We start from the raw sequence: 27,155 nt of genomic DNA, 5'->3' as shown, positions 1-27,155 counted from the left end.
TACCAGCGTGAATACCATGCTTTCATTTTAACCTCTCAAGTGTGTACTGCAAATATTGATGTTTTTTCTCTCCCATCTCCCTGGAAACATGTTTGAAGTCTTTCTAATAGGATTTTACTTGGATTTATTTAATTACCAGACCATGTAGCAGTTACGTTTTCCATCACAGGAGTGCCAAAGTGGAAGTGGGAAAATTCCTCTTTCAAGGGATTTCCAACCTTTTCACACTCTGCCTTTTTGAGTAAGGACTAGCTTGACTTGGTAACAGCAGTTAAAACACATTTTTGTTAATCGGTTTTACTTTTTCGGCACATGTCTGGGTCATTGTTTTAGTTTGTTTTACGACTACAACAGGGACGGGAAGAACCACGAGGCATGGTAGGATCTTGTGTGTGCTTGGTTAATTCGTGTAAATGTAGTTGTCTTTGTAATACTGGGAATGTCAACGCATATTTGCTTCAATAACATCAATGAAAAGCATAATACAAAGTAGCACATGAGTATTGTAAATGCCTGAGGGAGAACCAAAGTGGAATATACCAACTGGGGAAAGGTGGGGTTGTTTGTTTCAAATAAAGTTTTGAGATGTTCGTTCAAACGCACTTAAACTGTTTGTTGTGTTCAGTTAATGTAAGTATTACTTAGGGAAGATTTTTAATGTAGAGTAACATAGTACTCTCGGTGCTGAATAGGTTTCTGAGTCGGTCACCGTTCTTCCTGCCTCCCCGTCCACATGGTTTGTCTGTACGCGGATATTGTTACAATGACTGCTGAAGGCTGAAAGAAGCAGCGAGCTCTCAGCTGCTCGCAGTCCGGTCAGTCCTGCGCTGGCGACGCTGAACTGTCGGCTGCAACTGCGAGAAACTTCTGGTGATTTTGCTCTCGCATTCCCTTTGTTGAAGATGAGCTAACTTTAAAACAGCCTCTGCTGGCCAGGTAGGATATTTGTTGGGATACATGATCGTTATAACTGTGTTGATGTGTGCATCATTATTTCCCTGCTGTGGAGTTTATAGGCTACTTTGTCTGCTCATGCTCATAGGTTACATTGGGGCATTCATCAGAAAACAGAAATGTCGTTTTTTGTTGAACAACTTATTATGGTGTTCAGCCCAAGTATCTGCTACCATTAAGCCAGAGTAGCCACAAAAATGTGCACTTTGTGCCATGTGGCACACTTCGAAGATGTCACATTATGTCCAATGTTTGTATTACAAGTTTTATTTTACTAAATCAGCTATTGTAGAGTTTGGAAATCAAATTCCTTGCCCAGCCTGGCAAACCTGTTGCTTCATTAAAAGTTACTACTTAATAACCTGCCGTAGCGGGAACTGCACACATTAACTAAGCTCTGTGGGCCAGCAAACTCCCCTCCATCTATCACTTATGGTAATAAAGTCCAGGCTGTTGTCACAGTACCTGTGTAGGTGGCGAGAGAGGCAGTGTGGGTGCCTTGCAGCTCATATTGAGATACAGCTCCTCACCACAACCGGTAAGAAGAGATTGAGAGCAGCTTGAGGGCTTCGAGTCATAGCGCCTGGTTGCATATCTCTCACCAATCTTAACCACATACTTTTTTCCGTCTTGAGATCTGTAATTACTGATTGCCGTACTTATATGAGCATAGTTTATACTTTTTCATGCAAAAGAGGTTTAAACTATGAGCTACTTTGTTTCTCATCAATCTGGTTTCTGTTCTCAGAGCAAAGCTATAAAGCTGCATCCTTGGAGTCCAATCAAAATATACACTGTTTATAGTACATTTGTATGACCATTTGGGTTGTACACCCTGAGTTATTGTTATTACACATATAAGAAACTAAAACTGAGTTTCCCCAAGTTTATAAATACTGATAAGATACTGATAAAAACATAAACAATAAAGTGAATTGTCTTTTTATATCTATGGGTGGATGTATTGCTGGCTTTGTGTCTTTTGAACAGCACCGGTTCATTTCAGAACTTCTTTATTGCCTTCTAAGCACTTTGAATAAGAGCACTATGGATACAAGGCACTACTCTTGTTATGTGTCAGTGTTGTTTCCTTTCCTATGTGGGTTAGGAAGTAACTGTTGGTTTCTTTATGTTTTGCCCTCTCGAAAATTGCACGGCAGTTTGTTGATCTTTGTGGACACCATAAACACAATACCATGGAAAACTGGTTTGGTACCAGGGTTCCCTAATTGAAAATACATGGAAATGTTTCTTGCTGCCACCATGGCAGCGGTAGTCCTTGACTTGAGGGGATGGCTGGCTAATGTGGTTAACTAAACAGGAAATGACTGTAGTTTTTCTCAAGAATCCTGCTCAGAAAATGCTGGAGTTCAGGTTGGAGGTGAAGTAGACTCGGCTTAAAGATTAATTCACATGTCAGCTCTAGTCACTAATTACAAAGCGAGTGTTGATAGATGCATTACTGGATGAGGAGGCTTGTTCTGAATATTTTCTGATCTGCCTTTTTTGGGAAGATTATGGTAACCACCACACCTGGCTTGGATTTTAGAAGATAAACAACTGCTTGATTACAGCTTGGTGACCACAAACACATTTTATCTCTAAGTTTCTATCAACCTGCAAATGTATTATTTGCTGTAGCTGTCAACAACGGCATACATATCTATTCCAATACGTATGTTTCATAAATGTTTTTATCCTTGACAAATATATACATCTGTTTACCCTTTTTCAATCTTAATTATAATCGCCAAAATCCAAACGCATTATCATTAAGTGTTTAATACGGCCACACAACAAACCAAAGCCCTTTTGAATAAATGCATCTGATATATTCACACATACAACTATGTCAGATCAAAGTGCTTTTATGTAATGTAATGTAAGGCAGTGTTGTGGGAACATTCAGTCTTGTTCTATAGAGGTTTGATAACTTGTGCATTATATGAAAAACTAAGAAGTAACAAATTCTCATCACAGTTGCTGCTAATCACTTTTATCTTTTGATCAATCAATTGTACTCTTCGACAAAAGGGCTTGCACTGTTGGTCTGTAGACTTGTTTTGGACAAACTATAGGCATAATTGATGGAAGCAATTAAGGCCAGTGGGTTTTTAAAGGGGATTGCTCTGCACTCCAGTGTGTGCTTAAGATGCGTACATTTGCAACGTCTTTGTGTTGCAGGCGAAAGGCCCTATTAGAGCTCCATTCTGTCTGTGGGCAGCTGTGTGCTGAGCGAGCCTCTGGTTCATTCTCCGTCTGTGTGTACGACTCCCTCAGTCCATACACACTCTGCCACTTTCCACTCTGTCAGTTTCTTTCTTTCTGACTTTCTGTAGATTTCAATCTCACTTTTTGCGTGTTTTTTGCTTCATCTTTCTGTTCAACTAATACTGTGGCTCTCTTTCTTTCACTTGTTCCCTGGCCCAAGGCATTATGCAAAGCTACCAGAAAAGGATTGTTAGCCTTGCCTCTCTGTGCTTCCATGCTACTCTCTATTCACTTCAGAAGCTTCCCTTTCTTCTCCGTGACCTGCGATCATAACTGCTTCACACACACCGCTTCATACCGCTTGAATTCAGGGAGTTTAAAAACAAATACTTTATTATTTCATGTTTTCACCATACTTGTTATCCCTCATTTTGTATATTCCTTCCTCATTAACATGATAGATTTGTAAGTCTGGCGTCTCAACGCCCACAGAGCCAAAGACATGCAGCTGAAAAGAAAAGAAAAGAGGCATTCTCACATACACCAGAGAAGGACTCCCCCAACCCCCAAAGACAGGCACCACACTCTACTTAGAGATGAAAAGCATTCTGGGATGCAATAGGAAGGCTCCCATCAACACACCCACTGTGGTTTTCCTATGTGGCTATAGTGAGAAATCAACTTTAACAAAAGAAGAATTTTCCTCTGCTGTTGCGTTTTGACTCTAAATGAGACTTTATATCCCCAGGGTCTTGGTTTTATTAGCATCTCTGTTTATTTTCCTGTGCTGCTTTGGATTGGCTTTTCCATAAAATGTCAGATGTCACATAGCTCCTGGCTGAATCATGTTGTACGGAGATGGCATTGAAACAGTCTGAAACTATCCCTAAATTGAATCTCTAGAAAAAAGGAGAACTGAAAGCTTCTGTTGGTGTTTGGCACAGACGGCCTGTATTTTTAGAACCTGTTTTCCAAACTTGTGGCAAACCTTGCATGTCCTCCAAGTTGTAGGATTTTTACAGTTAACTGCAATATATTTTCCTCATACAAAGACAACTAATATGTAACATCCTTCATGCTTTCATTCTGTGCAAGGCCTGAGAACAGAGTCAATGTGTCTTGACAATGCTGTTTTGCACAAAACTCCTAATTATCATGCCGACATGTGTCATAACTCCCGGCTATTGGCCTCTGCGGTATATTTTAATTCTCAGTAGTTGTGTTTAAGTCCGTCAGCTTGTTTTACATACACCTGCAGGTCATAGCAAACAACTGCACAAGGCTGAACACCAGCAAGATTTGCAACCAATTAGACTCGCTGCAGATCAGCTGATTCATAAAGTCAAGAAGTGGATGTAGGATGGTACTGTTGGGGATCTAAGTGGAGTATTAAGAGGGGTGCAATCCAATGTTAAATCTGTGAGTTATCTAGAAACATCTCACTCTTATTACAACTTATAAACTGATTCAATAATTGGGTAGGTAGGTTGAAGCGGCAGTTATTTGATTCTTGTTTAGTGCAAAGTTTAGATAAAATCCCACATTCTGCCCTAGCTGTCTATGCAGTGAAAACACCACAAATGATACACTTTCAGTTGGCTTTCACATCTCATATCTATGCATCTGTTTTACTCTCTCTCTACACACACTATGCTGAGCAGTCAGAGGATCCATATGGTGAGCTGAGCCCCTCATGAATGAATGAATGGACCAGTGGAATGCTGCACAGTTTTCTTTTTCTCCCAGCCGTACGTACTCTAAACTCATATATCATACAGCTCCACATCGGGAACATTACGTAACGGCAATAATGTCACTTTATTCGTTGATTGGTAGTGACAATCTGTATAACATCACTTGCTTGCATAATATAGGAGTGGTCGCCCTTATAGAGCTGTGCAATTGCCTGGGATTGCTAGAGGCTCCCATGTAATGTATCCCTGATGGATTAAGGCTCTGTTTAGTGTGTGCAGAACAGAACAGGCACTCATGGATAATGGAAGAAACCACAGGCGGAAAGGCAGGCATTGATAGGGAGGAGGAGTGGGGGGTTAGTGTAATTAGTGGGGTACCTGATGTATGGGGAGTCATGGCATGCGAGGGTCACTCCAGGGGGCAAGAGGCCCCATACCTCCCTTTACTCAAACTGAAACACCTGATCCTACGCCTGTCAGGGTTCCTAAGACTTCGGTTAACTAAGTCCTGTTCTGAGATCCAGGGGTCGATCCCAAATACATTTGAATGCTGCCTTAATATACAGACGCTGTGTTTGCAGGTTGGAAGTCACCGTGTTGCAGCTTTGTAAACTGGCCCTGTTCAATAGTCCAGTTTCCTATAACAAACAGACTCCCTGATAAAGAAATGATGAGCTGTTCATGTTTGGGTGATGTCTGCTTTTTTCACCACATCACCAGTTGTCACTGTTATCCTCTGTTTTTTTTTGGTTGCTATGGCTGCCTATACAATTCCTACAAACAGTGTACTACTGCGCAACGATTTATTTGAAGAAAGCCAGGTAATGAACCCAAAGAAATATCAAAAAAATCTTGGATTGATTTAAAAACACATTTGTAATGCTTTGTGGCGTGGCTAGATAATTGGATATTACATAATCGTAGTAATTGTTGCACATTACTAATCTGCTTTTGGACAGTAACTGTAGCAAAAGCACATGAGTTAAGTTAGCCATCTCTTAAAGCTATCAAACATAATTAAACATAAAGGGAACAAGCCATGTCTCTATTTATTTCATGAGGAAGGTTACTTATGTTAAATGTGATTGTGAAATCATTTTTTGGCAAAGCAGGAATGGTAATTAAGGCATTTTAAATGTCACACCGCTTTGTAGATATCACTTGTGGTTGTCTCACTCAATGTATTTGGTAATAAAGTCATTGCGTTCCACACCCAACTCAGCAGCAGCATTCGACCACAAGGGAAGCACAACCCGTTCACTGCAAAGGGAAGTGAGCTTTCACATGTGTGCTGTACTTGTTCGTTTCTCAAAAACTAGGCTGGCAGTATTAAAGGTGGGGTAGGTAAGTTTGAGAAACCGGCTCGAGATACACTTTTTGTTATATTCCATGGAATGCTCTTAACATCCCGATAGCAATGAATATCTGAAGTGCTTTGACCAAAAATCCATAAAAAAATGTAATCTGTGGAAGCCGTAGTACTGTAAAAAGTACATCCAATCCGTTTAGCCGGCCCGGCTAAACGGATTGGATTGCCGCCCTGTCTGTCAGCCTTCCATCTCGTGCACGCACAAATGTATCTCGTGCCCTCATTGGGCGTGCCGTCATTGGGCGTGCCGTCATTGGGCGTGCATTGCAGCAGTACTTCAATGACTCGCCAGCAACAGGCGGCCACTTTCACCAGTCTGCTGACGTCATGTGCGCGTTCATGTGTGTTGGAGGAGGTGCTCTGTAAGGAAGTCTGAAGGAAGGGGCGGATTCTTTTCGGCTGTGTACTTTCAAATGTTAGTGCACTCGAGCCAGTTTCTGAAACTTACCTACCCCACCTTTAACTGGACTATCAGGTTGACTTTAAGGAAGGGTTATTCCCAAGAAATTATTTTTAGTTATGTTTCCTGCCTCTGTTTTCGTTCCAGAGTTGTTGTAGGTAACTGCTCCCTTTTCAAAGTAAATATTTTTAAACCTCTCATTAAGTAGGACTTTAAGAGTTGACTGTATTTATGCAGAGGTTGATGGTCACTGTCGTTAGAGAAACGTGCGGGGGAATCTGCAACAGGAGGCCAGAACCTGACTACTGACAACGCATAAAGTTTGACTGAATGTGCTCTTCATTGTTTATGTACTTCTGAAGAACTCGTGGTGTGATGGCGTGTTGCTTTTGGCCAGTGTTCCCTTGCCACTGGGTACTAGGGTGATGACCAGAGGATTCAGTGGTATGTCTTGACCTCCCTAGGACAATTTTTACGACCCCGGCCTCATTGAGAGAGGGGTGGCTGTGTGTTCACCCTGAATTAACAATCGACACTGCAGACTTAGACAAAATAATTGCCCTTACTTTTATTCATTCCGGACCACAAAAAAACCGGACAGTGCAAAACCTTTCTTTTTGATCTTCAGTTTTGTCTCCCATGACCATTAATAGTATGTAAAACAGATCAACCTCAAGTCTCTTGTGTTATAAAATCACGTCTGAATAGAGAGACATTTTCAATTTTCAGTTTGACACTAACACTAAACGTTTTTAAATGATATGCACAAGGTGTTTCACTTGCATCGCCCATGCTGTGTTTTGTACATCATTTTATTAGTATGAAATGAGTTCTTCAGCTGCAGCCACCGATCAAAGTCCTGACACCAGACGCGCTCCGCACAAGTATGCAGTAACCAAAGCCAATTGGTGATGGACACCAAACACCCCGTCACAGAACTTTAGGGGGCCCCAAATAGGCTTCTATTCATCTGCCTGTACAAATCACCGCCTGGGCAAAGAGCCATATTATCTTAGCTGCCCTTTCTAGTGCCCTCCTAAGTCATTGGCCATTGTGAGCCAAGAGCTGCTGTCTGCACCCCAGAGTACACACATCGGACTTGAATTACCATCTGATTTGAGTCCACAATGGAGGTGAAATAGTGTTACATGAACCTAGAACAGGCCAAACAATAACACGTTTCCATTTTGATAGTGCAGCCTTTCTTCAGTTTAGTTTTAATCTCATGTAAAATGACAACTGCACAAACCTGACATTACATCGCGGGAGACATTTGTTTGAGACAGGCGTTGTAAATATATATATTTTACATATACATTAAATAAATATGCATGACTAAATTATTCACCCTTACTACAGATTACTACTTTCTCAGCGTTCATTGACTTTATCTGCCGATTTTCATGCTAGGAAAACATGGCATATGTCCAGAAAATTTCAAGTTTCTAGTAACTAAAGTCTTGCAAAGTTTGAAAAATTGCTTAATTTTAACTGTTATATATTCAAGGTTAGAAATATGCTTGCCTTAAATTTGAATATACATGATTATTTAGGAAAAGAGTACTGAATTGAAACAATCCCCTCAAATGGCTCTGTCCAAAGGTGTCACACTATCAATACATAATATTGATCTAAACAAAAACATGCACATTTATAAAGAACAGCCAGTAAGAAGGAAAGACTTTACATATTAATTGCAGTGGGTATAAAGGAATTTTGTGAATTTTTTTTTTTGCAATCGCATTTGTATCTATTTAGATGAGACGATCAGGGTTTCTATGGTCTGTAAATGTTTGGTTAAAATACTTGAAAATGTTTGACTTTTACTCTTAAAACGTTTTATGAATCCTGCCTTTTTTTTTAAATAATTGTGTACAATATAAGGGACTACTTGTGGGCTGAGGTGTCCTGCTACCTGATCATATCCTGGGGATCTTTAGAAACACAGAAAAAGTAAAGTAAAGTAAACTTTAAAAAAAAATCTGATCAGATCAGTAGAGTCTGCACACAAGTGCGCCACAGTTCTTCATTCATCTCTGGTTTCCCCATCATAAAGAGTCGGATCATTAAGTAAGCATGGCTCTGTGGTTGAATTCACACTCGGTTTGCCCTCTCCCATGACCCCACTTCACACACACACAAGTACACGTCAGCATAGACAGACACGCATTAATACAGCTGTTCGAGCCCTGGTGGAACGCGTCACACTTCAGTCAAACGGCACACTGTAACAACCCTTACACGTGACCGTCATGCTCTTCAACTCTTACCCTGTCTAACAAAGACACACACTCACACAAATGCTGCTTCTTTGGCCTGCCCATTACTCAGTGTCAGCCCTAATCAGTAAAGTAATCGGCAAAACTGATCAAGAAGAACATTCCCGGTTGTCTCCTCTGACTCCCACCTCCACCAGCAGTCCCTCTCGCCTGCGGAGGCCCAGTTGTGCTCCAATGACTCTCCGGGATAAATGGAGATAATAGGAGTCATATGCTAGCAGTTGGTTTAGGGCAGGCCTACATAAAACATTTATAGTCTTCATGTAGTCATGGGGCTCAACAAGAGGGAAGGAATAGAGATGACAAAGTGAAGAAACGCAACATGACTAGATATGACAATTATTGTGTGAACAACCTGTCCAATTTTTATTTTTCATGATGTGTCCCTCTTTTTTCCCCCCCTCTAGACTCGTTACTCTCCCACAAGACTCATTTAATACCCAGTGCACACTTGCAACTGTCTCTCTGAAGCATGTTATATAAGTGCAACCACCCTCACTTAACATGAAACCACATGTTACACGGGCCGGATAACATAGTAGGCCTGGAAGATCCATTAGCCTCATGTGTTGCTCCACAGCAGAAAGCTGTCATTAGCCAACAGTTGATCTGAACCATGCTGGTACTCTCTAATTGGATGCTATCGGTGTGTTTGGTGGTTGTCTAATGACGGAGAGAAGGTCACGGCAGCTATTTCTACATTTGTAGTCTTTTTTCCAAGGCTAATGTAAGCATAAATGGACCTGCCTGTCATTTATCTTTCCCATGCATTAACATCTGAGAGATTGAGGAGAGCAGACATGATGATGCGTGTTTAGCATATGGCCCATCTGCCTTGCATATATATATCTAAGTGTTTTTAAGAGTTTGTGTTTACTGCAGTAGCTACTGTCCGTGCTCTTCCATCTGCGGGTGAAGGCAGTCGATGAGGAAACCGCAGCTCCATATATGTTCCTTTTCTATCCATGCGTCTTAGCCACATCTGTAGTCATGTGCTGTGAGTGATGCCTTTTCCCAGATTAGCTGAGCTGGCCTTCTGTTGCAGCATGTTTAGATCCCTATATGTTCCGTAGATTATGTTGGCATGCCAAATGTTCCATTATGTACTGGGGTAGAGAAACTCTTTAACATATGGCAGCCTGTTTTGTTTACAAAGACTGTATTTTTATAAGCGTTTCGCTATAAGGAGAGCTGAGTGGATCCGTTGCTATGAGAGTCATGGTGGTAAGTGTTGAATGGAAAAACAGAAGTCGGCACTCATTTTGATCAACTATCTCAGCAGTAAAATCTTGCACGGAATAGTTCAATTGGGTAGTTAAAATGCTTTGCTTCACTTATTAGAGAATCCAGCTTATATGGTTCAAGCTCAAACATCTAACTCCACTATAAGCAAATGTTTTAAGTACTATAGAGTTCAAGTTTAGTTTAGTTTAGTTTATTTATTTATAGTGTCGTGGACAGTCCCCATCGATGAACTGTCACAAAAACAGTAAATGGTGCAGCTTTAGCCGACATGGCTAATTTCCAGCTGTTGTCCCCGGCCAGATGGTAATAGACACCCTTAAAATGACAATATATCAACAGCATTAGTTATAAAAAAATATATAAAATAAAATAAAAAGGATGAAAGACAAGTAGATACCGGTGTGAGGATAAAAGAGAACAATAAACAACACACGTTACTATATAGTACATGTCTCATATAGCACATCACAATCACATAACAGAAACGAGGGGCAACATCCATGATCACAACATGTAACACAACATGTAACACTCACGCCATACTCAACACAGACTAGTGTGTGCAGGTGTAGTTCTCAGTGAACCATGTTTTTAAGTGAGCTGTGAAGGTGGGATGTGAATGTATGTCTTTGATTTGAGTGGGTAGAGAATTCCAGTTTTGTATTGCTATGACCGAGAATGATGACTGACCAAAAGTACTCTTCCTGAATGGGACTGATAGGTCGCCACGTGTGGAGCTTCTAGTGGTCAGTCTGGTGTTGTTACGTTGAGTAACCAATGAGTTAAGAGGTGGAGGGGCTGTATTGTGCAGGATTTTGTACACCAGAACGATGTTCCTATACTTTATTAAATCTTCCCAACTCAGGATGTTATGCTTGTTGAGGATGGTACAGTGATGGGAGCGGTTAGGTTTCTGGTCCAGTACTTTGAGGGTTTGTTTGTACAGGGTTACTAGTGGCTTCAGTGTGGAGCTGTTAATTTGCTCCCAGCTTGTGAGACAGTATGTAAGATGTGACATGATCATGGCATTCATGTATCATTTGGCAGAATTCAATGTCATTGTGTTTCTTATGTATTTAAAATTTGCTAGGCTAAACTTGACTCTTTGGGTCACTTTTTTGACTTGTGTTTTGAATGTTAAATTAGAGTCAATAATGATTCCAAGGTACTTAACCTGAGGCACAATGTTAATATGTTCACCTGAGATGCTTATATTTGACACAATGTTGCATTTTCTTTTTGTGAAAAACATTCCAACTGTTTTGTTGACATTAAGCTGAAGACAGGAGCGGTGTAGCCAGCTAGTGATCAGCACTAAAGCTGAGGTCAGTTTATCAGCAGCCTTTTGCTTTGTGTTGGCATGCACATATATCACCGTGTCATCGGCATATAGCTGTGTTTCCACATCAGGACAGACAGATGGCAGGTCAATAATATATAGGGAAAAAAGAAGTGGACCAAGTATTGAACCTTGTGGTACTCCGGTGCTTAAGTCTAGAGCTGGAGAGAGTCGATTATTGACGATAACATGCTTATGCTTACCAGTAAGGTATGATTCAATCCAACTGAGTGTTAATGGAGAGCAGTTAAAAGCCGACAATTTGGACAGAAGGACCTTATGGTTGACTGTATCAAAGGCTTTGCGTAAATCCAGAAATACTGCACCAACAACACCTCCTTTGTCAACCATTGCTTTGACCTTTTCTATAAAAAAGCAGTTGGCTGTTTTGGTTGAATAATTTGCCCTGAAGACAAACTGCATGGGATGAAGTTGAAATGGACTGTTGTTTAAGAAGGAGACAAGCTGTTCTGACACCCACTTCTCAGCCACCTTGAATACTACAGGTAAGATGCTAATTGGGCGGTAGTTGTTGATGTTCAGAGGGTCACCTGACTTGAAAATGGGGGTTACAATTGCAGTCTTCCATGCACTTGGGAATGTCCCATGTAATACAGATGAATTGATGATTTGGGCAAGAGGGCAGACTAAGTAATCTTGCAGTGATTTAAGCATTGTAGAATCCATAGCGTATGTGTCCTTAGCTGTTGAAGTTTTAAGAGAATTAATAATTGCTTTGGTTTTTAATTCCGATATGGGTTGAATGCAAAAGGACATCTTACTTTCGTCGACTTTGATAATATGTTCTGCTCTCAAAGGGAAGTTCTGTGCAATCTCATCTACAGAGTTGATAAAATATGTATTAAAATCTATGGCAAGTTGTTTTGGGTCTTGCACTAGGTTACCATTCTCTTTTAGTTCTAGCTGCTTTTTTGGCCTGTGCTTCCCAGTAAGGTTTTAATCTGTTCCCAAATTATTTTAGTGTTACCTTTTGCCTCATTAATTATTGTTATGAAGAAGTTGGCTTTGGCCTTTCTGATTGTTTGAGTTACTTTGTTACGTAATGAAGTAAACCTATGCCTGTCAGTAGTTAATTTAGTTTTCAGTGCTCTTTTCAGTGTAAAGTCTCTTTCCTTCATCAAGTTCAATATGTGGAAAAGTTATTTTCCATAAGTAATGTGTCAACCCTGTGATTTGAATCCGCTCACAAATGTAATGGGTCCTTTTTTGGCCCATGTTACACACTTAATTTCACTAAAATCAGGACAGTAGTTCTTCCATTAAACTGCTGACAAACAGACAAAGAACCAACAAACTGAACTTAAAACATAACCTTCTTTGCATAGATAATGAGTTGGATTGTATTATTTATGTGCCTTCTTTAAATGGTTTTATTTACTCTGAGTAGGATGTTGTGTGTTGGTATAAGCCATTGAAAGCATATCTCACACGTCAATCTCCTTTTTGCAATCGGCGCTCGCTACTTTTGCAAGGGCACCGTCGCTTCATCCTGTGCTGAGTGTCGCCCAAACATTTGTGAATGGTATAAAGAAATATAATAAAGCCTTTTTATACCAAAATGACAATATGTGGGGCCAGACTTGTCTACCCCGCTGACACAGTGATATAGAGATAGGTATGGCTATGTGAGACTATGTGTTATTGGACATCAGTCAAGCACCAAACAGCCCGGTACATGATCTGCAGTTTGCATGCTTCTCCTCACGTAGGGGTAGTATTTGATTGTACATTAAAAGGGATTTCTGCCTAGTTTTATTAGATTGTTGTCCCCAGTATATATGTGAAACATATAAAAGTATTAATTACTACCACGGCTGTAGGCTATGCCTGAGCTGTGTTTAGGTGCATCTGTTGGCACGACACACCCAAACCTGGAATCTTTATCCTCCAACTTTCTTACCTGTTGACTCAGTTTGGCAAAGTGGAAACTAGCCATGTTGCAATGTTTTGCATGTGTCCTAGAAATGAACCCATTGGCAGTACATTTGTATTTCTTGTTGACTTTACTCTTCCCTTCCTCTAAAGACAGGGATCAGCTGAAGTGTTGGACACACCCTCCTAGTTCCATCACCGCCACCAGCAGCACTCGAGGGCTCCACTGTAGATGGGAGGTCACCAACAGGTCGTTTGTTTCGCCCAAATGCACCTGTGTCGGCTCCACGTCTAAGATGGCTGCCCTTGGCCTTCTCCTGCATCTAAACAGACTGGAAAAGAGCTGCATGCTACCATGGTGATCATTTACTTGAAAACACTGGAAAAGAAGAAGGGTGTCAATGATGTAAAGTCCAACAACACCGAGAGACGGCTGGTGAGGGAATGTTTTTGAGTTTCACCCAAAGGACACTGTTTTTTTTTACTTCAGTGAGTAGCTGCACAGTGTTTCACAATTTAGGCAGTAGTCAGCAGAATTAATAGGTCAGTGATTATATTACATAAGGGCGTGGCGACAAGCCACAGATGCTACATTGATTCAGGTATACTCACTGGCACAATAAATGTATACCAGACCACAATGTATTAGCCTGTTCATTAGTTAGTCATTCTTTTTTGTTTTTGATTTGATTAGTGTAACAGTGAAAGAAGGTAGCAGCCTTTTTTGAAATGTATTTGCTGTACACACAGTCATGTGAGAAGATGCACATCAATTTCACATTCAGTATCAAGAGGTCCAGGATTTTTCAAGCCTAGCATAACACTAAATTGAAAGCAAGGAAAAAGCTAGCATTAAATAGCTGAGTCCAAAGTCAGTTTGTACATTGATTAACATCTGATAAACAAGGCTGACCTGCCCCAAGCCTATGACAACTTACAGATGAATGGAAAAACCTGAAGAGATTGGTAGAGATCATGCCATAAAGTGACGAGTATTTGCATTTGATTTTGTATCTCCATACAGATAGCAGAGTAGATGAGTTGCTTAAAATTATAATCCGTTCAAAGCTTTCTTTCTCCCTGCTGTTATCTCCCTGTCTATAAAAACACTTTAAATCATTGTAAAGATTGTGTCTATCTGAAATCTAAATACTCCTTCAACCTCTCAACTGGAGGTGCAACAGAACAAATCTTAACCAAAGATTAACATCAAGATATGTATATAATGAAAACTCCAATAACCTTTGCCTGATCATGTATAGCATGCAGGCCTTGCAAATCTCTCACATATTTTCCTGCTTTTTTTTCTTTTTCAACATTTTTTTCTACACTATTGTAGACATTTTCTATAATATATAGCTGTCAATATATTCTTTGGTGTAGTTGTCGGTTTCCTATAGCTTAATATTACATTTTCACAAGATCTGAAGTTTTAGTTTCAAATTGTTGAATTTAATCATATTTTGCAAAACAATAGCTTTTTTTTTTAGAGTTGTATCTTAGAAAACATTGTTTTGTTGTGGTGATAACTTTAAGTTGAGTTAGAGCATTGCATCATGGCATTTTCCTTTTGTCCTTTGTGCAGGTAGCCACCACCCTGTAGTTAAAAGTGAACTAGGTGTCGGATTAGAAAATGGGCATGTGTAGACAAAACTGACTATGAAAAATAATTTGTTTTAAAGCTGAAGCGGCATCAAAGATATTCTTTAATGCAGCTTTAGGTTAGCGTTTCAAAATGGTATCTGGTTGAGGGAGACAACAATAAGTATTTCATCTTCTCATAAAAGCTTTTTTAAATGTACTGTAAAATGTGTTGTACAATAAAGGTAGTGGATTATATATACTACATACTTTAGGTAGTGGAGTGGTTTTATAAAGCAGCTGAAAAGTGAAATCGGCATTGATATATTTTTCTGATCCTCTTGTAATGGCAAATAGGTCGCACTTTTTGGTTTATTTTGTGTCTCGCTGACGTTCGGTCCCTGTGTTTGCCTGTCCTCCACAGCGTGAGCTCCACACCATGAGCAGAGGGACCACCCTCGTCTCCTGTGGAACTGTGGGTGGGTTATCTCTATTTGTCATTCCTTTTTTGCTTCCTCTTACATGCAAAGATTGTCGATATGATAGCCCTTGATCTACCTTATGCATTATAACTGGATGTTGTGCTCATTCATGTGTACTGTGTGAGTTTTGTTTGCTATTATTGTACAAAATGTCATGCTGCCCTCTGGGTCAGGTCACTCTTAAAAGAGTTTAATATCAATGAGACTTAAATATATATAATTGAAATCCTATCTTCGTTTCCTCTGCCGTAATGACGGTTCAGTTGGGGTCATTTGTCAAAACGTTGTTTCACAAATGCAATAGCCTACTAGACTGCTCTTCAAATATTTTAATAAATTGAAGTAAGAAAGGGACCCCCCACTATAAATGTCTCATTGTTTATCCACTGTCTTTCACTTCTCCCTTTCTCTGGCAGTCACTCGTCCCCCTCTCATGATCAGGGTGCACCTGCCTCCACACTACGTTGCACACCACTCTCATGGGAGTAAACTGTAATTGAATATGCTTTTGCCAATGTCAACAATTTCCCTCTGGCTCTCTTAGTGTTACAGTAATTGCCCCCTGTGTTGAAGGACATGCTACTGTAAATTCAAGCACCCGCTATCAATCACCATCCTCCCTTTCTTTTTTTGAGGAAGAAGGGGGTGTGGTGACGTTACAGAAAGAAGCGTGGCGTGCTGTTTCCACTGTTAATGTTGACGTTAACATTGTCGCACATGTCTTGTTATTTCAACCAGCACTTTGTCTCTTGCTTTCAAAGGGTGGCCTTTTGAAGTTCATCCCTTTCTCCCTTTGTCAAGTTGTTTTCCTAACATTCCTGTCAGGTCGTCACTGTAGCCCCCGTACATTGTTTGTCCGCTCAAAACAATGATTTCCGTGCTTCAGTCTGTGAGACAGAATGCCAAAATTAGAGAAAGGCATCCAAGAGGACGGGGTTTTGGATCAGCAAAGGGCCCTTTTTGCCAAAAGCTTCAACAGATTCACGACTTTACCACTTGGCTTAGTATTTCAAGCCACTTGGGCACTTTGCTGTAGGTGTATTATCTCCCAAAAATGTGTGATAGACTCTATTGTACAGACAGGGAGACAGCTGGCAAGATACACAGCTTTCCAAAGCACATCCTGCTGACCAATTGACTTGTGGAAGAGCGTGCCAACTGTTTCACTGATTTCTCATTGTAATATGAAGTTCATGTTTTTGTAATCAACAGTCTTGCAGGTCCAGGTTCAAGATAGTCAGCAGATTGAATGTTGCTTGTTTGTGTGCTCAATAACTCAAAAACAGCGGCTATAACATTTGGTGGACCGACTTGCTCTGTACTGAGGAACAGTGGCAATTCTTTCATGATCTAGGATTTCAGTTTTTTGTCCGTAACTATCAAATAAATGGACATAGAGTAAGGCGCCATTATGATTTACAGCTGATGTTTCCTCTTTTATGTCATCCAGCTGTTAATGTGAAAAATAATCACACATCGTGATCTTGTTGAGTCATGCTGTCAGCAACTAAGCCATCGACGTACCACAATGAGCACTAGTCGAGTACCATAATATTCATACAAAACAACCAGATGTCTTTGAAATGCATTGAATACTGAATGTCATTTTCAGTAAAACTCTGCAGCTGCATTGTTAATTAGTTCATCTGCCATTGATCATGTGGAGAGAGATTGATGACACATTTCAAAAACAAATTTATACATCAAAGCTCATGATTTTGTGTGGAGTTCTGTACTTAGTGCTGTGTAACCGCCCTTCATAATAATAATAATAATAATAATAATAATAATGTATGTTCAGTTTCTCCCCTACTTCAGTCACCAGACAATAATCTCCAGTTTATCCTTACATCGCCTGTGACCTTAAGCTTGTCCCTGTTTGTTTGTGTCTGTGTGGTTACATATTATAAGTTCCTTTGAGACATTGTTGCCTTTCTTTTAACTCGTTTTTTATGCTGTAGTTACATGTAGAGGAACATAAAGTGGCTGATTTGGAGGTCATGAGAGTGAGTTTGTATTTCTTTGGATGTTACAGAGGCAGACAGGTGGCTGGACCTGGGTCAGAGCTGTGGGGTCCAGCAGAGAGCCCCCTGCCAGCCTGGTGCCGGTCTGGAGAGGCTGTGGGATGTGATGCCGGAGCCGGGGGGCTGGCACTGGGCCAACTCGCCAGGCAGCGCCACGGCAATCTCCACGCTGATAAGAGATCTCAGCCTCGGCGACGCTGGCATGACCGGCCCCCTCTCCCCCCACTCCACACCCACCACTGACCCCCACACCACTACAGCTACCAGCCAAGCTCCCACGGCACCCCCGAGCAAACGTCAGTGCCGCTCCCTGTCGTTCTCCGATGAATTCAGCGGGTGCCGCTCATCTTGGAGGCCTCAAGGCTCCCGAGTGTGGACGACGGTGGAGAAACGAAGGTGCCACAGTGGAGGGAGTGTGCGAGGAGGAGTAGGAGGAGGAGGAGGAGGGGGTTTCTCTGGAGGACATTTTCCTGCCATGCAGCGTAGCTCCAGCTTCAGTTTGCCCTCACGTTCCAGCATCCCCATAGAGGGAGCCCTGGACCTGCCGTTCTTCAACCAGCGACTGCCTCCCCACCCTCAATTCACCGCCTCTCCAGTCTCCCCTACCTCTCCTCCCTCGCATCATCACCACTTCCTCAGACCCCTGTCCCTCTCCCACGAGCAGATCAGCCTCCCAGAGCTGCAGAGGGAGGAGGCCAGCTCTCCAGACTCTACTCCAGAATTGGGGAGGCGAGCCGGCCTGAGAGCGAGGGGATCGGGGGGTCTGTCTCGGAGCAAGTCCCACCCCTGCGTGCTGAACGACAAAAAGATCGGTATGAAGCGCAGGCGGCCGGAAGATGCCCAGGAGCAGCGTCCCTCACTGGACCTGGCAAAGATGACTCAGGTTAGCTTTCATTTTGTTCCTGACACGCACAGACAGGCACTCACATTCACAATCAATGAAATGCGTGGTATTATAGAGTGACTAATTTCACATAGCTCAGTATTACTTTCATTGAATGATTTGAACATAAATCACCATCAGCTTATTCGTAATCTTGCTTTGATTCTGCGAAATGTCTTCAATTACATTCAGTTAAACCCTGGATCAAACTTATTTACCACACAATCACTTTCTTGTTCTGAGACCAAGGGGAAGTTCATGGGATCCTCAAACATAACCGGGCCTGTCTCTCTCTCTGAGTCTGATCGGGACTGGATTAAATTAGGCTGAATTAAGTTTTCTGGGTCGACGGTCCGAGGCTTCAGGGCTAACTGATCTCAGGCCTCCCTCACTCCAGCTCAGGGAGTGTTGCTCACGAAAGAAGCATTCCTCTTGTTCGGTCACGCTGCCTAGCACCACGCTCTAGCAAGCCCGGCTCCGGTTTATCATTTCATTTATTCTGTTGGGTAAACAGTCCGTCTGATGGTTGGACCCCTCACAGTTCATTTGGATGCTGCTTTTCCCCAGAACAAGAGTTTGTTCGTTTTTTGTAGGGTCAGCAGATGCAGTGGAACAGAAATGACCAACCCAAAATAGAAATTGTAGATGTATTTTAATGACATGTAATGTGTTGATGCTTGGCACTGCTCTGGTTCTTTTACAGAGACCAGATATGTTGATTTTTCACATCCTGCTTCATTATTCGTTCGAATGATCTTGATTTTCCGCAACGAAGCTAGAGCAAAAACAGCAGGCCCTGATATCAAAGCCGAATTATTCCCTGACTTCCGTTTATTCCTGCTTTCCAGCACGTAGCATGCATATGACACACTAGAATCTTCCGTCGTCATACCCACTCTCACGGAAATATGGTCCCTTTCCTGTTCTCTTATTAGACAGTACCATCAATGTATGCCCCTTCCCCTCCCTTCCTCTTCCCAAAGAGTTGTGTTCCCAGCCAGTCACCCTCAGGACCCAGCCAGGGTTGGATCAACATGGCTTTAGTAATGGAGCCTAGCGAGCATGTTTCCTCCAGTCATGCCAGCTGCTAAGAGGGGAAAATCAGACACATATGCACTGATACACAAACGCACACATGGAGTCAGTTGTACGTTACCTCAGGTTGCTGCACTGCTTGAATGCAGGAGCATACCTCTGCAGATGTCTGTATACGTGGTCACTGTTCTGAGCAGTTAACAGGTGGTGCCATTGTTTCTCACCTCAGAATGAGTGATTGCATGCACTCAGCACTGCTGAAAGGAGTCAGGTTGTGCAGGTTAGAGTTTATCATTTCAGAATCTCCTGTGACTGTTTACTTGTGCAACATTGTCTTGCATGCCTGGTGTGAGGATAGCAACACAGCACATACAGGTTGATTTAGGACACATAAACTCTGTCACTTCTTCCTCTTTCTGCGCTACTCAGGCTTAACATGATATTATCTCATCGGCCGAGGTTAAAGTCTGGCTTTAAGTGTGATTAGGAAGCTTAACTTGTTATATGACATGTCAATTAAATCACCTATTTTAAGTTTGTCGTAGTTGTCCCAAGTTAAAAGTGTTCTTGCTTAGAGCCAAGGGGAAGCTCTCGCAGCTGGCAAATTGTCTGGAAAAGAAGGTGATAATGTGGAAATGCCTAGCTGGTTACAACCGGTGCTGTATCTGTATGCTATCAGGAAACATATCTGATCTTACCGCCCTTTATTGAAGGTTGATCCTTTACGTGATTTGAGGAAGGGATTTGAAGCCACTGAAAAATATGTCAGAACTGCCATCACACATTACCACCGCTTTTTTCTTCAGCTGCTTTCGGGCAAACTCAATGTTTGAACGGACCGCCGTGAATCTGTGTGATTTAAGTGACGATCTTTATAGTTTACCGCTGGCTATATGCCGCACACCTTTTGTATAACTGTCTTTTTCATCACAACACTCCCACGTCTCACTCTGCCTTTCGGGTATTTATTAAGAGTTATCACTTCTTCTCACACCTACGCACATTAGCCATCATAATTACTCCATTTAATAGGTGTGAGGATGAGTAATACAGTCCTTGTGAAGAAAGCTCAATTACTGTGTGCATCTTTGTCCCAACAAACTGTGTCTCTGCACCCAAAGGAAGGTCTTCTCTCCCCTGTACAGATGTGTTTATTTGTATTATGTGTTAGACAATCCAAATGCAGAGGGTTGTTGCTAATTCTGCTGGAGGTTCAGGGGGTTAAGGTTTGATTGTGCGGGTCAACATATGACAAGCCCCTCGGGTGTGTTGTCAGTGGAACATGGTGTAATATGGCCTTTAGATTCCTCCACCACGTCAATGAAGTGTGAATTCTGGGGATGTATGACATGCTAATAAGCTATAGCTCGACTACCGATAGGATTTACGTGAAACCAACCCCTACATTCCTTGAATGTCCTCCTTGTCGGCCGCGAATCAGTTCACTACTTTGTCCACTGCCACATTTGTATCCCCGACTGACATTTCTCCTCAGCTCCTTATTGTTTTACCCTCTTCATACTGGGTGTAGCAAACCGTCAGACGGGAAATGTTATCTCTAGATTGTCCGTCACTTTGCTGAATGTTTGTTTACTCAGCTCAGAGTATGCTTTTGAGGAAACGGCCTGTGTCATCTTTCTAGCCCCAGTGCCAGTACAAATGAAAACTTCAGGCATACATTTAAAAAAACAAAACAGGCTTTGCTTTGTTGGCAGTAGAGGTGTTTAGATGGTAAATGTGTGTGTGTGTGTGTGTGTGTGTGTGTGTGTGTGTGTGTGTGTGTGTGTGTGTGTGTGTGTGTGTGTGTGTGTGTGTGTGTGTGTGTGTGTGTGTGTGTGTGTGTGTGTGGTGTGTGTGTGTGTGTGTGTGTGTGTGTGGTGTGTGTGTGTGCAGTTGCTTGTGCATTCAGGAGAGGAATGGCAGTGTGAAGAAAGCGGGTATTATTTTATCAGGGAAGCTGACAGTCAAACCCCTCTCTATTAATATCCTCTCGCTGGCCCCGGTTCGAGCTCCTCCTCTCTTCATCTCTCTCATTCCTGGGATGGCAGACATGGTGATCATAGCTGAGCGTCGAGCCCCACAGGTGCTCTGGGAACACCTAGGTGGGCGTCTTGTGGAACGGCACTTGTCATTTTTTTAAAAGACATGTTATGACTTGTCCCAAAAGTGCTCTCTAAAGCATCACCAAACTGCAGCATGGCGTCGCATCTGCTCTTTGATCTCACTTATGTATCATGTTTTTTCATTTTTCTTCTTACCTGTTGGAATTTGCACCTTACATCTGCCACCATGCATTCTCTCTGCGGTACTGTGAAAACTAAACATATACAGAAACCAGATCAGGAATGAGTTAAGTCCTCCTGTCTTTGCTTGCACATTTGCCATCTCCTTTGTTTTATAAATGTTTGCCTGTTGGAGGTCCGTTTGCCTCAGAGACCTTTATGGTTTTTTATCTGACCTAATTTCAGTACTGAGCTTATCCAAAGAAATCTACTCGTATTTTAAACCTGCAAATTAACCATGTAGTAAACTTCTTCCTTGTGTGTGTACATGCCTCTGTGTATATGTGCTTCTTTGTGTGTGTTTCAAGTTCACAGCAGGTCCATTGCCAGAGAGCTTTGCAGGGTGTTGTTTGTTGTTTGGCCTAATTATCAGGAGGATATTTGCGTAACCTCTTGGCTTGTGCTTCTCTCCCAGCAGCTGCCTTTCAATCCCCATGTTGAAGATAATGTTGTTACAGTGGAAATTCTGGTTATGTTAATTGTGGTTTGGAATAATGGATAATGTCTACCAAACTAACAGTTATTACACAGGGTTGTATTAAATGACTTTGAATAATTAGAACGTGGAAGAAAAAGACTCCCTGTTACACAATAATCAAATACATTATAGAATGGAGTTATAAGCCTTAAGATTTTCATTATAACATACCTGATCTTTTCACAGAATCGTTTGTGTTTGAGACTTGACAATTAACAATAGCCTGCATTAAAAGCAAGTGTTGTTGGTTTAGAAAGAGAGAGGGGTTTGAACAAAGACGTTTTTGGTCTAGGAAAAGGTATAATCCAGTGTTCTGGAGCGTATTACTTAATACTACTAATAGCTGCAATGATTAGCTGATCTTCAGAAAAATATACGCCAACTATTGAGAAAAATAAATAATCGGAATATTTATTTTTTCATGCAATAATGGCAGAAAAATGCTATGCCTCCCAAATGTGGAGATGTCTCTGATTTATATCATAATAAATTAAATATCCTGAGTTTTAGACTGAGAAAATAAAGCATTTAATGATATCAGCTTTTCAAACATTTGAACAAATTCTAGCAAATTATCGCCATATGATACTATCGTGAGAATGAATGCTAGTGCAGCCGTAATTAATAATTATTGATACTTTTGATAACCAAAAAGTGCAAATATATCTCAGACTCTCTAGCTTTAGTTTATAATATATATTGTAATATATAAGTGTTTATTTTGAACCCCCTTTTATGGGAGTGTATATTTGTGTTTGATACCCCATTAAGGATCGCAACTTTCTGTTTAGGCAGTCTATAGATAGTAACCTTTACAACTTCTGGTAATCGAATGGGTTATGTAAGATGTGTGTGTATGTGTGTGTATTCCATCTGAGTGGGGGTATGCTCAAGTGAAAAGAAGAAAAAACACACAGGCAAAGCTGGGTACACAGAAATCTAACCCTGCTCCCCCAACGTTCCACCACACCCACCCAAATCCCATTCATGCTCGTAGATTTTATAGAAAGCATATGAAGAGAAGCTGCCTCTCCCCCTTCTGTCTCCCTTCCTCTCGTCTCCTCCTCTGCTGTGATAATTAGTAGTGGGGTAATGCTGGGGGTTGAACGGAGAGAGAGAGAGAGAGAGAGAGAGAGAGAGACTGCTCAGAAATCCCCTTTTCTACTCCACTGGGGTAACTACAGCCTCCTTCCTACTCCTCTCATGAGCACCTCAAGCGTTTGCAGATGCTGTATCCTGTGTCCGAGCAGCTAACTTGTAAAGTTAATCCTGCAAAAGTGAGCCAGCTCTTAACTCGGACAGCCAAAATCATGCGTTATAGTTTTCATCTGGACCGTGCTAAATCATGGCAGGGAAAAAAGCGAGTCCACTAAAATGAGACTTAAGAATGGGAGTATCCCAGCTCATTGAAACAGGAAAAGCAATGTCCAAACACACTAGGGAACATTAGAGGTGTCCGTCATGTAAGCTGAGGCTCTATAGAGCAAAACCTCATCTCTATTCACCTCCATGCCTCCAACATCTGCTGCTGGGGCACTCCAGAGATCATTAACCCCTTCCCTTCGCTGCACGGCTGCCTCTCTTTGTTGCAGAGAGGAGTTTGGGGTAGAAAGACAGCATGAAAGACAAGTTCTTAGTAAATTAAATCTGTAGGAGGTCAAGTGTTGAAAGCAAGAACACAGGCTGTTGTTCACGTATACAGATTCTCCTCCACTCTCCCTCAGAGTTTAGAACAACAAAACATCCTAACCTCTATCCAAGTTTGGGTTACCAGTAATTAAGCCTGGAGCAAAGTTTGAAACTGGATACCTTTGTGGTTTGCAAATCATCTCCATGTTTCGAGTGTTTTTCTGAAGGCAGAACTATGTTCTTCTGTGGCTTGTGCGTGTGCGTGTTTACATGTTCACATGCCTTAGATGAAAGGAAACGCCAGCTTTTGGCTGCCCGAATGAAACCTAATTTCAAACTGACATCCCGGAAAACCCTGAGCTCCAATTCCCCCCTGACAAACCCTGTGACTTTTATAGCCTCATTGGAGTGAAGTCAGAATGTGAACCTGAGCTAAGGTGTACAAACCAACATCTATGTTCCCTCTTTGTCTCCTCTATACAGAAACTTCAGACCTTTCAGAGCCTGAGCTGCCCTGGATTTTCTGCCACCGACGGCTGCCAATCAAGCTTGCTCCCTCCCACCTTCGACACCTTCAGCCAACCAGACTTCACCGCTGTGTCCGAGCTGGGAATGGATTCACGGCAGGAAGTGGCAGGAGATGATGAGGATTCATCCTACGAGGAGTTGGATAGCGATTCTGCTTGTAGCATGGACTCGCGGCCCGGCTCGCCTGAAGGCATGGTGGGAGACAAACACACCCTCTGGAAGGGTGACTGTGGGACACAGAGGGACATTTTCCAGCTCGGGGGAGAACTGGATCTTGACCAGATTGAAAGAAACTGAACATTTAGGAGATTTTAAAAGGCTGTGTCTGGACTGTTTCAGAAAGTTATTGGACATTGATGAAGTGCAAAGAGATGGATATTGAGAAGGGTTGTAAGGAAAAGAGTGGAAGAGTGGACTTTGAAAGAGAAAGAAAAGGAAAGTGATATAGATGATGAAGGATTAAGTATGTTGTTAACGGTGGCCTTTTTAATGACACGTTTGCCTTGAACATTCATACTGTTTGAATCAAAAGTAGTGACCTTAGTTGTTTTTTATTGGGTATTCAGCTTAACTCAGGAGTAGGAGAGTGAGGGTTAGTCTTAAAAAAAAAAACCCAGCCCCCACTTACTTTCAACCTGATGACCTTTCCAAAGTCAGCTAACCATAGGTAGTACTGTAGCAGTAGCTGGGCTCTCCTGTATTTAGCTTGAGTTTCATTGTTTTTTCAGAGAAAGTGGACGTGAAAGGATGGGGTGAAACAGGGAGGGGTAAACAACAGGAAGAAGTATCTTCTAATGGACTTACTCTCGACTTTCCTCCCTGTCTTTCGTGCACACATGAGAAACTGTTTTTCTACTGAATGTCGGCTCAATAAGCTTTATGAGGAGTTCGGAATATGATGTGCCTTCTTTTGGATGCTTGCTCTATGGGTTCTCTAGCCTCAATCGAAGCCACCTTTTCTGAGCTTTTTTATTGTAGTTTTTAATATGCAAATTGTATATTTGAATTAAACACTGAATCTCAACTTTTCAGTTCTAATATCAATGTATATTTTTCTAAGTAAATGTTTTTTATGAGCTGTTTTAGAAGGAACACAAATACAAGGCATTTCTTCTAACAGAATGGACATGAAATAAATGTACAACCTGCACTCGTACGCCTGGTTTAGCTTCATACTCATTGATGAATGCTTAATAATTCAAGAAGAGATGACAGATTTCACTTTGACTGATCAAAGCTCTGTATAGGCTGCTCACCTCCTGCATCACATTTCATAACCATTTCCTGAAGTCATTCAAACTTCATTCTCATTTTTGATGTCTTTTTGTTTATGGAACACATTTATTTGTACTGTCGCTACTTAAGTCATTTATATCTCTCTGTGTAATGCCCTTATGTTGTGAAGCTGCCACAAACAAAATGGCAGGAAGTCTAGACATGGAATATCCCCTGCCTGTAACCCAGAGGTGACCAGAGGAGGTGATGTCAGGAGAAAATGTCCCGGGACGTGCGTGGCAGACAGACAGAAAAAGCGTGTTCCTCCCTGGGATTTCCTACCATGTCTCTCTTATGTCTGTCCAAGTTAGAGAAACAAACCCAAAACACCTGCCACCTTTTTATAAGACCTGCTTCTAACAAGGCTCTGTGTCTTTAAAGGATTATGTGTTCATTATTATTGGCCACCGGGGAGGCTGATAGCTGACATAAAGTGATAGGACACATTGTTTTTCCAACATGGGGAGCAGCCCTGGCTACACAACAGTGTTTACGTCCAAAACAGGATATTCCACATAGTTGCTGCTTTTCCTTCGAACATAGCCTTGGAGGAAGGTGAACTTCAACATCTCAACCCCGCAGTGTTGGCTTACACAAACATACACCCAAACACGTACAGCACACACACTCATTCAAAATCCCTGAAATAGATTGCTTGTATACGCAGAAAACTTGTCACCTGGCCCTAGCTGTCACTTTATTCCTTTCTTATTCCCAATAGGTTATTTTAGATGATGCGATGATGGAAATAAGTGGATGAAAAGCTGGACAGAGCACTCAAAAACAGGCTGTGACATCTGTTCACACCTCACTCAACTTGACACAAAAAGGCTGGAAACACAAAATCCTGTTGCCATCAACAGCAGTCTGGTTGCTCGCTTCACCCAAAGGTCAGTGAACCACACACAAACACACACACACGTTTCCTCTCTGACAGGAAGTAGCGGGGGAGAGAGTTAATATCTGAGGCAAAAGTGCTATAAATAGGGAGCATTGTAGTTGCGGCTGGCAAATGTAGACATTGGAGAGAGGGAGACAGGAAAGGCCATATTACACACATTTACAGCGCCCTGGACTGCACTGCCTCGATTACATGTGAGAAAACATTGGCTGTGTTTTCAAAGCAAACTGTGTTTCACGCTGTCAGCAAAATGACTTGAACTACTCTTTGAGAACTTCAGAGGAGGTTAGAATAACGACGTCACCTTTCCCAGCCTTTCAAGGCGCAATCTAGTGTTTATGTCCAGCTCTGTGGGAATCATGCCTGCATCTTAACTTCAAATGAATGCTTCTTTACGAAATACTGATACAAATTAGGCCTCTTAGCCGCCTCCTGTCCTCTTCTGGAGGAACTTGTCATTTGTGATAAGGGTTGCTTTTTTTTGTTCCGGGAAAATTGACGTACTACAGATGGGTGGTCAAAAATAGAGCAACTTCAGACAAACAGGGGAAACGAGACATAGTTTATTTGTACGTGAGTATAATAGGAGCAGGAAAACAAGGGTACATAAACAAAACGGTACCAAAACAGATAATAACTCTTAAAAGCAAGATCATGGTAAATGTATGCAGTT

The 27,155-nt window shown here is 41.7% G+C and overlaps 1 protein-coding gene across 4 annotated transcripts; it reads left to right on the top strand.

Moving 5' to 3' along the window:
• Positions 1–766: 766 nt before the first annotated feature.
• On the top strand, positions 767–25,462 carry LOC117560863 (protein FAM53B-like). Of its 4 annotated transcripts, none has more exons than XM_034237953.1 (5): positions 767–870; positions 13,538–13,820; positions 15,390–15,444; positions 17,483–18,354; positions 24,262–25,462. In XM_034237953.1, exons 2-5 carry the CDS (start codon positions 13,740–13,742, stop codon positions 24,601–24,603), a joined length of 1,350 nt encoding a protein of 449 aa, XP_034093844.1. In that variant the 5' UTR covers positions 767–870; positions 13,538–13,739; the 3' UTR covers positions 24,604–25,462. The 4 variants fall into 4 exon arrangements, with proteins under 4 accessions (XP_034093844.1, XP_034093845.1, XP_034093843.1 ...); XM_034237954.1 differs by having other exon boundaries at positions 773–936; positions 13,538–13,742; XM_034237952.1 differs by having other exon boundaries at positions 773–936.
• The last annotated feature ends 1,693 nt before the right edge of the window (positions 25,463–27,155 follow it).

This window comes from Gymnodraco acuticeps, unplaced genomic scaffold (genome assembly GCF_902827175.1).
Source record: "Gymnodraco acuticeps unplaced genomic scaffold, fGymAcu1.1, whole genome shotgun sequence".
Classification (NCBI taxonomy): Eukaryota; Metazoa; Chordata; class Actinopteri; order Perciformes; family Bathydraconidae; genus Gymnodraco; species Gymnodraco acuticeps.
Note: the sequence above shows the minus strand (reverse complement) of the source record. Positions and strands in the feature narration are given on the sequence as shown.